General features: G+C 47.2%; 1 protein-coding gene across 2 annotated transcripts; it reads left to right on the top strand.

Moving 5' to 3' along the window:
• The first annotated feature begins 7,359 nt into the window (after positions 1-7,359).
• LOC131192482 (zinc finger protein 268-like) lies at positions 7,360-12,885 on the top strand. Of its 2 annotated transcripts, none has more exons than XM_058171668.1 (2): positions 7,360-7,439; positions 10,196-12,885. In XM_058171668.1, the coding sequence occupies exon 2, from the start codon at positions 10,353-10,355 to the stop codon at positions 12,156-12,158; it is 1,806 nt and encodes a 601-aa protein (XP_058027651.1). In that variant the 5' UTR covers positions 7,360-7,439; positions 10,196-10,352; the 3' UTR covers positions 12,159-12,885. The 2 variants fall into 2 exon arrangements, with proteins under 2 accessions (XP_058027651.1, XP_058027649.1); XM_058171666.1 differs by having other exon boundaries at positions 7,384-7,439; positions 10,193-12,885.
• Positions 12,886-13,906: the final 1,021 nt, after the last annotated feature.

Here is a 13,906-nt window from a genome sequence, read left to right as displayed (position 1 = left end):
GTAAACCGAGAATGGTATAAAGCCCTGTGGGTGGTATATCAATCTAAGTGCTATTGCTATCATAAATAGCATAAAAGATGATGACCAGCATGTTGAATTGCATCTTAAAGAAACGGATCCAGTGCAGCTCCATTACAAAGATGTTACACGGGCAATCTAGGGGCCCCCGTTACTATTTGTGCTGCTGCATTCTGGACCAGTAGAAGTTTGTGGATGTCCCAGGGTAGTAATCAAAACAGGAGGTGATCAAGTCAAGACTTTGGACAGTCTGTGCAAGTCCTTCCTGGTCCAGGAAAGGGCACAATTACACCAGCTGAACCTCTGTAAAGCAACTGAGACCCCAGGACTCTTTCAATCGGCTTTTTACAAATTGGCGCCCTCCAAATGGTTTTTGGAAGCTGCCTGGGAATATTCAGTGCTGGAATCTTAACTCCTCTGGAAATTGGCTCCTCCTAGGAATTCTGCCCTCTAGTGAGATTTAGGCCCTGCAAGTGTAGTAAGTTTTAGGGAGATAGAACCAGAAAATAACAAAGCTAGAACAGTAAAGGAAATGAAGCCAGACTCTTTTACCTCACAGCACAAAAGAACAGTTTTCATTCAGAAAAGGTGAAACCATAATCTTAGGAAGACCTGACATGTCTTTGATGTTACATTTAATCACAAAAGGAAACATCATACAAGATTAAGAATAACAAAATAGACGGAAAGCCTGCAAAACTGACAGAACACCCCCTTAGTGGTTTCTTAACTGCCACTATGGTTAGAAACAACAAAAGTGTAGATGCCAGACAATACAAAAAACAAAGGTTTACTTACAATTACCCACACAAACTTTCCTTCCTCCTTTTGAAAAGATTGACCCTAGAACAGGAAGAACCCAGGATACCAAGCAAAATTAGACCAAGACACAGGAAAACCAAAATAAATCACCAATAATAAACACTTATAATCCATAACGAAACCTCCAAGGGGAAAACCTGTATAAAAAGGGAACCAGTACCTGTACAATTTGTCTGCAGACTCGGGAACATTTGAGCCGTGCTCCACCTTCCTCGCTTTCCTGAATTACAGATCCCTGCTTTCAGGCAGCTAATCTGTGTAATTTTTCTCTGCCTGGCCCGAGCCCCACCCACCCAGTTGCCACTCATCCCCGCTCACCTGCCCACTCGCACCTCGTTGCCACTTGCCTGCCCTGATCTATATGGAGACCGAGGAATTTTGAGGCAACAACAATGTAATGATAAACAACTGCTTTTATTCAGCAACAGGCAACTTCCAAGAACCGGCAAAATGCCCACCTCTGACAGCTCTTATATAGCGAGCTGTCAGACAGATCAACCAATCAATACAACAGAAACTCCAGCGTCATTTGTTGCTATGCACCACAGCCAGTGGGACGCAGCCTCTTATTAATCCCTTCGGTTTACCTGATACAACACCCCTCCCCCCTTGGACCGCACATGCGTAGTCTTCTAAGTATGCTGGGGGCGGGTGCACTTGCATGACCGTCGCAATTCAGGAACTGGAGGCGGCAGGTTTGATTCCTGTTCTGCCTGCAGGGCTACCGGTGGCTCTGAGGGAGCTTCAGACGGGTCAGGATTGGAGGGGGTTGGAATCCCCACAGCCGGTGAGTTGGGCGGTCGGTCGATGCTGGTGGGCTCGAGTAGAACACAGGGCCTGGGGTCAAAAGGAGGGGAGTGCACATGCAGGTTATCGTCAGCTGTTCCGTTTTGCCGGCTGAGTCGGGGGCTAGCCGTCGTCCCTGTAGTTGGTCCACGTGGCACCTCCACGTTCGACCATCTTCGAGAAGGACCCGGAAAGAGCAGGGACTGGTTACGGTTGAGATGATGCCTGGCAGCCAACGGGGGTCACCCCCATAATTCTGGGTGTAGACCTGGTCCCCCTTGTTGAAAGTCTGGGGTGGCCAGAGCAAGTCGGGAGGGGCTTCGGGCACATACCCAGGGTGGAGTCTATCCAGGGTAGTCCGAAGGCGGCGACCCATCAGTAACTCCGCGGGGCTTCATTTTGTGCTGGGGCAGAGTGTCCTATGCTTGGCCAATAAATAGGTTGACACCCTGTCATTCCATTGTCCAGATTCTAACCTGGCCAGGGCTTCCTTGCCCGATCTAACAGCCCTTTCTGCACATCCATTGCTAGCTGGATGGAACGGTGCTATTGGGGTGTGGCGGATGCCCCTAAGTAGGATAGGAATGAGGCAGAAGACAGCTGCAGCCCATTGTCTGACACCAGGACATCCGGAAGGCCATGGGTGGCAAACAGCTGGGAGAGGGCCTAGATCAACACCTCTGAGCTGATGGACGCCCTAAGCACTACCTCCACCCACTTGGAGTGAGCATCTGCCACAATTAAAAAGGTACGCCCCTTAAAGGGCCCTGCAAAATCCACATGGATTCGCGACCATGGGGCCCTGGGGATCTCCCACTCCTGGGGGGGGGGCGGGGACTGGTGCAGCCAGCCTGGACTGCTGGCAAATCTGGCATCCAGAAACCCAGTCCGCAATATCCCTATCCAAGGAGGGCCACCAGACATAGCTCCTGCCAGGCCCTTCATTCGGACAATGCCAGGATGGCTTTCATGCAAACAGGACAACACAGCAGCCTGAAGGGACGGGGCAACAACTACCCTATTTCCCCACAGTAAGCACCCCCTCCCCACCCAGTCTATGAACTGCGAGAGGGTGGGATCTGCAGCCGAGGCAGCTGCAATGTCAGCAGCTGTCACAGGGGACTCCCAGTCCTCGATAAGGAGAACAGTGGAACTTGGGACGGGATCGTGGACCGGGCCTGGCAATGGACAACGGCTAAGCGCATCAGCATGTGCAATCTGCTTGCCCGGCCAGTAAGTTGGGGTATAAGAGTAGGCGGCCAGGAAAACTGTCCACCTGGACATACGAGGGGAGAGGATAAGCGGGGTCAGCTTGTCTCCAGGCAAAAGCCCCAATAGGCAGCCATAGAGATAGTCGTGGAACCTCTTAACGGAAACCACAATAGCCAAAGCCTCCCGATCAAGCTGACTATAGTTGCGCTCCGTGGAGGAGAGAGTCCTAGAAAAATATGCAACAGGAGCCTCCAAACTGCATGGAAAATGGTGACTCAAGACAGCTCCAACGCCAAATGGGGAAGCAGTCAACACTAGAGAAAGGTCAGCGTGGTATTGGACCAAGACAGCTGAAGAAGTAAGCAGCCCCTTGACCACACGGAAGGCACAGGACTCCCAAGACCATGGAGCGTTCTTGTCCAGAAGGCGGTGGAGAGGCTCGGCCACCAAATCCTTGTGTGGCAAGAACACACTGTAAAAATTAAGAAAACTTAAAAATGCCTGTAATTCCGCCTTAGAGATGGGGATAGGGGCAGATTTGATGGCAATCACCTTAGAAGAGGAGGGGTGGATGCCCTTGGCATCCACTAGATACCCTAAGAACTCCATCTCATGGACACCAATGATGCATTTGGAGCGCTTCAATTTAAGGCCGGCCTGTTGGAAATGAGATAAAACACCCCGAACCCTATCAACAAGTTCAGCCCGGCAGCTAGCGGAGACAAGAACGTCGAAATAGGGCATGAGCCCTGGCAGTCCATGAAGCAGATGCTCCATCAAATTTTGAAAGAGGTCTGGGGCAATGCTGATGCCAAACTGCAGGCGCCGGCATTTAAAAGCTCCCCAGTGGGTGACAATTGTCTGAGCTTCAGCTGAAGCATCATCCACCAGGAGCTGCTGATATGCCTGAGCCAAATCCAGTTTGGCAAAAACAGAGCCAGGACCTAAGGAATGAAGTAGATGTTGGACTACCAGGACAGGGTAGGGATTCGCTTGTAAGGCTTTATTTAGCATGCACTTGAAATCAGCGCATATTCTAATAGACCCATCAGGTTTTATGGGGATAACTATGGGTGTCTCCCAACAAGAATGATCAGTGGGGTCCAACACTCCTTGCTGAATTAACTTATCAAGCTCTGCTTCAACCTTAGGACGGAGTGCCAAAGGAACCTGGCGGGGCTTCAATCGAATAGGGGCTACCTGAGGATCTAAATTCAACGAAATTGGAGTTCCAGTATACCTCCCCAAAGAGCCATCAAAAACAGAGCCAAATTCAGAAAGGAAACCCAAAAAGGAAGTCATAACTATCCCCAGACACGGAATGGATGCCAGCAATGCCCAGGCCCAGAGAGCCAAACCAGTCCAATCCCAATAAGGTCGAAGGGAGCCTTTTACCACAATCAAGGGAAGGAATCCTGTAAAGTTATTGGACTCTACATGAAAATGGCCCTGCCCAATAACAGGAATGGCCTTGCCCTGATAGTCCCAGAGGTGGACAGGGCAAGGGCGCAGCTGACTGGATAAGAGGGAGGGAATTATTCGTTTTACAGTGGCCCATGGGATAATTGACCTAGAAGACCCCATGTCGATTTCCATGGGACATGCCACCCCCTCCAGTTTGAGAGTTAAAGTCAGCTTCTTTGAGTCAGCCGAGCTTCGCTGATGAAAAATGATCTCGGCGACCTTGTGGCCAGGGGAAACGGAAAAACGGTTCTCACCCAGACATGGCTTGCCGGAAATACCGTACTTCAACTCTTCAGAAGACTGGCCAGTAGAGAGGCAAATTCTGGCGATATGGCCAGAGTTGCCACAGCGATGGCAAACAGCAGACCGGAATCGACAGGATGAGCGAGGGTGAAGCTCCCTGCAGCTGAGGCAAGAAGCAGGTCTTACTCTCGTCAGCCGTTTTCTCCCGGGCGGCAACATTTTCAAACAGTCCACCTCAGCTTCTTCATCCAAGGCTTCCTCAAAAGCGACCTCTTCATGGTGCACCCCCGTGGTCTGATTGGCAGGGGTATGAAATCTTCGGATGTCAGCAGTAGACTTGTTCGACATCTCAGCAGCTTGCGCCTCGTCTATGGCAGTTTGAAGGGACAAGTCCTTCCTGGCCAGCAATCGCCGCTGCAGCCGAAGATTCTTCACTTCGCTGACCAACTGCTCCAAGAGAGCATCATCCAGGTCTCTGAAATTGCAGTCCAGGGCAGCGGTCCTGAGAGAAGCAACATAATGGTTCAGCAACTCCCCCTCCTCCTGCAAGCACTGTCGGAATTTAAAACAGCAAGCAATTCTGGACGGGGTTGGAGTGTAATGTGCCTTCAGCTTTTCCCTCAGAACATCTCAGGCCACTGTATGTACCGGCTGGGGGCGACCAGGGCGCGGGCGGTGGCAAAAACTTCAGGGCCGCACGCGTTTAAGAAGTTTCCAGACTTCTTAAAAGTTTCCAGACTTCTAGGTTTCCAGACGCTGCCAACGGCTACTTGACAGCTCAGTGTAATCATGGGCTTCCAGGAAGCATTCAAAACGCTCCTCGTATGCTTCCCAAGTTTCTGCATTGGTGAGGAACGGGGCAAACTCAGGAGGAGCCATCCCCGGCCAGTTCGATGGTATGCGTGGGAGAATTGCCAACTATGATGTCTCGTTGCTTCGTGACTAATGTGACACTATCTCAGCGCCTGCAGCTCTTGTTGACTTAGTTCTAATCACCTCAGTATCCCATCCATCACCAGTGATCTATATGGAGACCGAGGAATTACTGAGGCGACAACGAGGTAACGATAAACAACTGCTTTTATTCAGCAACAGGCAACTTCCAAGAACCGGCAAAATGCCCGTGTCTGACAGCTCTTATATAGCGAGCTGTCAGACAGATCAACCAATCAGTACAACAGAAACTCCTGCGTCATTCGTTGCTATGCACCGCAGCCAATGGGACGCAGCCTCTTATTAATCTCTTCGGCTTACCCGACACAACATGGCCCACCCACCTGCCTGCCCTTCCCACCCCACCCTATATATGTTGCCTTCGCCACTCAGCCTAGTTAATAGCCTTGCCTCTGCACCTCGCCCACTTTGCTAACCAAAGGCAAGTATTCCATCTGCTTGCCCTTCGCCTTGGTCAGACTTGGGGCCCAGGGATTTATTCCCTGGCTCTGGCCTTGCCCCTGAGCCTCCGGCTGCTCACTTTCACCCCAGATGGATCAGGGAATACACCATTCCCCGACTCCAGCCTTGTCCTGTAGCCTCCGCCCAGTCGCCATTCGCCTTGGCTGGATTGGGGAATGTGCTATGCCCCAGCTCTGGCCTTCTCTGGGGCCTCTGCCCACATGCCACCCACTCGCCTTCCGCCTCATTCATCTTCATCCACATCTTAGTGGGGGTCCCCAGCAAGGGAAGGCTCCCAGTAGTTTTTGTCTGCCTTCCAAACAGCTCTGCTAAGAAGCTGTCCCTCCAGTGCAGCAGGTCATTCTCCTGGCTATGTCTGGCAATTGGGGGCATGTGCGTGGCTGGCGCAAAGAACAGGGCAGCGGCAGGACTTCTTGAGGCCTCTTTTTCAGCCTGTAGTTTTTGGTAGATTTCAGGGCAAGAAGCCCATTGCTGGCTCATTTGTGGGTAGCAAAGAGGTGGGGCTGGAGGTGTCTTGCACCAAAAAAGAGGCAGTGGCTACAGGCTTTTTGCCTCGAAAACTACAGGCCAAAAAAGAGCCTAAAGAAGTCCCGTAGCTGTCATTGCTGTCCTGTTGTTCACACCTGCCGCATACACGCACCCATTGTCAGACCCGGTCAGGAGGTGCTGGAGGGACGTCATCGCCGTGGAGTTGCTCGGAAGGCCCTTGAACTGTGGTGTCCCTTTAAGGTAGTTCAACTTGGGGGGAAGGGGGACCATAAAGGGACAGGCTGTGGGAGCTGCCTTTTCTGCAGGTTCTGTGGGCCTGGCTTAGTGGTGGAGTTCATGTGACTGAATGGTCATGGCAAACTCAATGTCACTCAGAGCAAGGGGCCACTCCACCTTGCCGTGAGTGATGTCGAGTTGGCCACACCCACGCTTCCCTCAGTTGCAAAGTTAGTTTGGGGGATTTTTCCTGCACCCCCAAGATGAGGAACTGGCTGGAATAGTCTTCTTTGATCCTGTAGGGAGGTGATCTTTCTTGTTGCCTGAAGGCACATTGTGTCCGTCCCCCCCCCCCCCGGATGCTTTCCTTTGGTTTAGTTCTTGCAAAGGAAGCTCCAGGCTCAGTTGAAATGACAATGAGGACATCCTTGCGATACCGCAAAGGACAGACTGGGGCTAGATCGTCCTGGAGAAAAAATTCATTAAATTTTTTTTAAAACATCAGATAGAGACAGAATGAGCGTATTTTCAGTCTTCTGTCAGTAGATGGAGCTCTAACACCACAGTGGAAAACCTGCACTCTAAGAGCGGCATTGGTGGTGGCTGAGATCCGACATCCTATGGGAGTGATAGAGTTAAAACCACCGAAGATTGCTAGAAAGGCTCTGGGCCAGAAAAGAGGAGATGGGGAGGGGAACTTCCTCTTTCGGCTCCCAGAGGCGATGGGCGGAGTGGAGGGTGGCTTTTCCCAGGGTCCAAGCAGCAGCTGGAAGGTGAGTCGTGGTCAGGTCGGAAAAGTTGGGGCCGCCTGGTTTCCTCCGCTGTGTAAAAGCAGAGTAACAACTAGGCTTTGACATATTCCTTCCCACCCCGGATCTTATTCCTCCGGTGCTGCAGTCCTTAAAACTGATGCCTCCAATTTTCTGCTGGTTGGAAGATTTAAAAAGTCTCCTCCAAATTAAAATAAATTAATGAATTTTAATGTATCTTACAGGCATGTTCTTTTCTTGGCAACATTATGGGACTGATCTGCCATTAGTCTCTTCTGGGATTTTACTTTCTTTTACTTCCAGGAAGAGGAAGAGGAATAGAATAGACACTGATCGGAAGTTTCTCCTTAATTCCAGGTTGCTTCTCTCTTTCATTAGTTTCCAGTCATTATTTCTTGTCCTGACCTCTGGTGCTTTGGAGAATAATTTGATTCCCTCTTCTTTGTGGCAGCCCCTCAAATACTGGTATTTTATCAGCCCTAATTCCGCTTTTCTTTAGAGTAGCCAGACCCAAAACCTGCAGCCATTCTTTATATGGTTTAGTTTCTAGCTCTTTGATCATCTTAGTTGCTCTTCTCTGAACTTTTTCCAAAGTCTCATCAGCTTTTAAGTAGTACTAGATGATTACCCGGCATTGCCCAGGTATTTATTTATCCGAATCCTGTATTAGACAGAAAAGGAATGAATTATATCTTTCGTTTCAAATCAAAGCAATTTTATTCACAGGGTTTTAAAAGTATAAGCACAGTATACAAATTATAAAGTAAAATATTATTCAAATTAAGAATAATATTAATTTAAGAGAAAACTTGATTATAAACAGCATTTTTAGTTTCACCTCCAGGAACAAGAATAAATAAATTCTGTGGTGAACCCACCCTTGAGCAAACAAAATTAAGTTATCCGTGGGAGAAACATGATGATCTCAAATCCACTCCACAGTATTTAATAGACTGACCCTGGGCCTTATTGATTGTGATTGAGAATGCAAGTCTCAATTTTTTTCCAGAGAGTAAGTCATCTGTATACCAAGTTTGCTTAAAATTGCCCGAGGTGTCCCAGAGTTATGCTGGAACACACACACACAGACACACACATACCCCAGGGGTGTCTTACCCTCACAGTATTTGTTTCCAGAGAGTAAGTGATCTGTATACCAAGTTTGGTTGAAATTGCTCGAGCCATTCCAGAGTTATGCTGGATCGTATATACATACATACATACATACATACATAGGTTCTTTTTTATATAGATAGAAGAAGAAGATGGTGAGCAAAATTGCTCGCAGTGTTCCAAGTGTGGTCTTACTAGGGTTTTCTAGAGTGATCTTGATTCTATGCCCCTATTTATAAAACTCAGGATTGTACTAGCTTTTTTCTTCTGCTGCATGTTGCTGGCTCATATTCAAATGATCATCCACTAGGACTCCAAGGTCCCTCTCACAGTTACGGCTTTCTTGCCTCTTTCCCACTGCAGGACTAAAGCAAACCAAGGGTGTCCCTGCCAGGGCTACCAGCGATAGAACGGGAGCAGAAGCATGAGGGAAGGGGCTATTCTGGCCATCACCAGCATCAGGGCACCGCGGGTCTAGCTGTGGCCCCAACAGTATCCTTGGCTCCCCATCTGCACAGGTCCCGCATAGAGATTGGTGGCCTTGCAGGGCCCAAGGGGGGCTGCGGCTGCAGGAAGGATGGAAAGGGCCATGCGGGAGGCAGCGGTTTCCTTCCTGGTAGGGAAGACTGGGCAAGGCCAGCTGGTGCTCCACAGGGCAGGCTGCCTGTGTGCCCTGCTCTGTGCTCCACCCGAGGAGGAGGAGAAGTACTATTAATAACCAGGTTTTCTTTCTGTAAATTAAAAGCACCTTCCAAGATGACAATCTTAACAGTGGCTAATTTTTTGGGTCGGGGTTATAGTATGAGCCTCAGTGGTGCAATGGTGCAGTTCAAATCTCACCAGGCTCACAGTTGACTCAGCCTTCCATCCTTCCAAGGTGGGTAAAATGAAGAGCCAAACTGTTGGGGGCAACAGGCTGACTCTCTAAACCACTTCAAGAGGGCTGAAAAGCATTGTGAAATATATAACTCTAAGCGCTATTGCTCTTTGGCACAAACTATGCTAGGGCTTATTTTCTGGTTGGGCTTCGTTTTTGGGGAAATACGGTACATGTCTTCGGAAGCAACGTGTGAACACTTCAAGATTTTGTTCTGTATTTCATTCCATATAATCCTCAATTTATGATCTCAATAGAACCCAAAATTTGTCTTGCTAAGTGAAACATATATTAAGTGAGTTTATCCCATTTTACGACCTTTCCTGTCACGCTTCTTAAGTGAATCACTGCAATAGTTAATCCAACTGTCCAAGTGAATCTGGCTTCCCCATTGAGTTTGCTTGTCAGAAGGTCGAGAAAGGGAGTCAGGTTACCCCAGGGCACTGGGCTATAATATAAATATGAGTCAATTGCCAAACGACTGAGTTTCCATCACATGAACCATGGGGATGCTGCAAGGCTCATAAGTTGGAAAAAACGGGCTATAAGTTACTTTTTTAGTGCTGTTAATAACTTCAAACAGTGACTGAAAGAACTGTTGTAAGTGGAGGACAACTTGTACAGGCAGTCCCCAGGTTACGAGTGTTTCCTTAGCGAACATTCAAAGTTACTCGTTAAGCGCCCCCTAGTGCTTATGAACAAGTCCCAAAACCACGAATGTTGCAAAACATTACAAGAAAGTGTAAAAACTCTTCTCCTTCCTCAGCAGGTGAGAGACAAGGGAGAGAACAAGAAGAACAAAGTTTTGAGCTGGAAAAAATAGAGTTTGTGGAACTGAAGCAAACATTACCTAAGAAGTCAAGGGGGATAATATGTGGAAATAACTGGCAGTCAGTCGGAAGGAAAAGGTTCCTTGGACAGCCAAAATGGGGAGACACAAGAGGACTTGCACTGGGGAGAAACACTTTGGATGTCCGGATTGTGGGAAAACTTTCAGTTGGAATTCTGACCTAGTGAAACACCAGAGGACTCACACGGGAGAGAAACCATATGTGTGTTCAGATTGCGGCAAAAGTTTCAGTCAGAATGACAACCTGGTGAAACATCAGAGGACTCACACTGGAGAGAAACTGTATGAGTGTCTTGAATGTGAGAAATGTTTCAATCTGAATTCCAACCTGGTGAGACATCGGAGGACTCACACAGGAGAGAAACCATATGAGTGCCTGGATTGTGGGAAAAGTTTCTCTTCGAATTCTAGCCTGGTCATCCACAAAAGCACTCACACGGGAGAGAAACCATATGAGTGTCTGAAGTGTGGGAAAAGTTTCAGTCACAGTTCCTACCTAGTGAAACACCAGAGGTCTCACACAGGAGAAAAACCATATGAGTGTCCTGATTGTGGGAAAAGTTTCCAGCAGAATTCCCATATGGTGGATCATCAGAGGACTCACACAGGAGAGAAACCATATAAGTGTTGTTATTGTGGGAAAGGTTTCTCTCGGAATTCTAACCTGGTCATACACGAGAGGACTCACACAAAAGAGAAACCATATGAGTGTGTCTATTGTGGGAAAGGTTTCAGTCACAGTTCCTACCTAGTGAAACACCAGAGGACTCACACGGGAGAGAAACCATATGAGTGTCCAGACTGTGGGAAGAGTTTCCGGCAGAATTCTCATCTGGTGGATCATCAAAGGACCCACACAGGAGAGAAACCATATAAGTGTTGTGATTGTGGGAAAGGTTTCTCTCGGAATTCTAGCCTGGTCATACACGAAAGGACTCACACAAAAGAGAAACCATTTGAGTGTCTGTATTGTGGGAAAGGTTTCAGTCACAGTTCCTACCTAGTGAAACACCAGAGGACTCACACGGGAGAGAAACCATATGAGTGTCCATATTGTGGCAAAGGTTTCCAGAAGAATTCCCACCTGGTGGATCATCAGAGGACCCACACAGGAGAGAAACCATATAAGTGTTGTGATTGTGGGAAATGTTTCACTTGGAATTATAGCCTGGTGATACACCAGAGGACTCACACAGGAGAGAAACCATATGAGTGTCTGTATTGTGGGAAAGGTTTCAGTCAGAGTTCCTACCTAGTGAAACACCAGAGAACTCACATGGGAGAGAAACCATATGAGTGTCCAGATTGTGGGAAAACTTTCCAGCAGAATTCCCACCTGGTGCAACATCAGAGGACTCACACAGGAGAAAAACCATATGAGTGTTTGGATTGTGGGAAAAGTTTCCAGCAGAATGACAGCCTGGTGAGACACCAGAGGATTCACACAGGAGAAAAGCCATATGAATGTCCAGATTGTGGGAAAAGTTTCCTGCAGAATTACAACCTGTTGGAACATCAGAGGACTCACACAGGAGAGAAACCATATAAGTGTTGTGATTGTGGGAAATATTTCTCTCGGAATTCTAGCCTGGTGATACACCAGAGAATTCACAAACGACAGAAATCGTGTGAATGTCCAGATTGTGGGAAAAGTTTCAATCTGAATTCTAACCTGGTGAGACATCGGAGGACTCACAGAGTAGAAAAACCACATGAATGTTTGGATTGTGGCAAAAGTTTCAGTCGGAATTCCAGTTTGGTGATACACCGGAGGACTCACACAGGAGAGATACCGTATGAAAGTCCGGATTGTGTGAAAAGTTTTAATCAGAATTCCGAGCTGGTAAGTCACCGGAAGATTGAAACAGGAGAAAAACCATAGGAGTGTCTTGAATGTGGGGAAAGTTTCAGTAGGAATTCCAGTTTGGTGACACATGAGATGATTCACAAATGAGAGAAACCGTATGAATGTCCAGATTATGGGAAAAGTTTCAGTCAGAGTTCCCACCTGGTGAAACACCAGAAAACTAGGGGTGAAATCTAAAAATTTTCCCTACCGGTTCTGTGGGCGTGGCTTGGTGGTCAGATGACTGGGTGGGCGTAGCCAATAACAATAAATAATAAAAATAATAAAGTATAAAAAACAATAAGAGGTACCAAAACCAACTTTCACACTTTACACACACACAACACAACGCAACTGACACACACACAAAATACCACATACAGCTTTCTGAGATTTGTGTGTTGGTGTAGTTAGAGTGAAACACTACAGAAACACACCAAATCTCAGAAAGCTGCACAAATATTTTATTATTTTATTCTATTTTTTAAGGTTTGTGGACTTCAATTCCCAGAGTTCCTCAGCCAGCAAAGCCAGCCAGCATTAGTTGCTCAGTGATGAAATAGATTAGCTAAGCAACTGATTCTATCTGGTGCTGAAAGTGGAACTGGGGCTTTCGGGCTGGGAAAAAAGCCATGCGTTCAATCAGTAATCAGGTAAGTGCCTTGGAATCTCTTAAAAGGAGGTTTTCTACATGTTTTCTACAGAAAACATGTTTTTTAAGGTTCTGCTGATGAGGAACAGGTGAGATTGCCAGAGGAGCCTTTATTATTTTTTTTTAAAGTTTAAAGGCTCTGCCGATCTCAGCTAAGGGGTGGGATCCTCAAAGGCTTTTTTTTACTTTTAAAGGCATGTTTCGGCTGAAGAAAAACCTGCTTTTAAAATGAAAAAAACCCTTCTGCTGATGGTGGGGCTCAGCAGAGGCAGGGGGGTGGGGCCAGGGATTTTTGCTACCGATCCTCCGAACCAGCAGCCCCCATCGCTACCGGATCGAACCGAGAGCATTTCACCCCTGCAGAAAACTCACACAGGAGAGAAACCATGAGTGCCTGGGTTGTGGGAAAAGTTTCCAGCAGCATTCCCACCTAGTGGAACATAGGAGGACTCAAATAGGAGAGAAACCATATAAGTGTTGTGGAAAAGGTTTCTCTCATATTTCTAGCCAGGTGGTACACAAGAGGACTGACACAGGAGAGATGCTATATGAGTGTCTTGAATGTGAGAAAGCTTTCAATCAGAATTCCCCTTTGGTGACAAACCAGAGGACTCACACAGGAGATAAATCCTATGAATGTCCGGATTGTGGGAAAGATTTTAGTACTGGGTCCAGCCTTATAAATCATGTAAGGTTACACATAGGGGAGCAACCATTCAACTACCCAGATTGCAGACAAACATTGTTTTGCACAAAATTCCTCACAGTTGGGGCAAAATTTGATGTGTGTAAAGGAATGTTGAAATTTGTTTCTTGTTCCGTTTGAAAGCCAGCTGAGTAATTTAGCATTTAATTTCTTGCATGATTCTTTTAATGAAACATGTCTTGTTATCAAACATGAGGGGTGGGATAGGGTAGGGTGGTCTGTATTAGGTATGTTTGCCACCTTATTTCTACATATAATAAACGGGGACATAAATATATATGTATTTATGTGTTTTTATTCAGTAAGAAAATGTATATGGCAACCCAACTCATATGACTCCACAAGGTTTTCAGCAATAAAAACTTATTACAGAAACCAATAAACTCCCATGTGTAGCAGATGGCAAAATACAAATCCTCTGCGTTT

Source organism: Ahaetulla prasina, chromosome 2 (genome assembly GCF_028640845.1).
Source record: "Ahaetulla prasina isolate Xishuangbanna chromosome 2, ASM2864084v1, whole genome shotgun sequence".
Taxonomy (NCBI): Eukaryota; Metazoa; Chordata; class Lepidosauria; order Squamata; family Colubridae; genus Ahaetulla; species Ahaetulla prasina.
The sequence above is the reverse complement of the archived record's forward strand: the minus strand, read 5'-3'. Positions and strand labels throughout refer to the sequence as shown.

What these genes read in the sequence shown, in the direction of transcription:
- LOC131192482 (XM_058171668.1), top strand. Translation starts at nt 10,353, where the DNA reads ATGGGGAGACACAAGAGGACTTGCACTGGGGAGAAACACTTTGGATGT.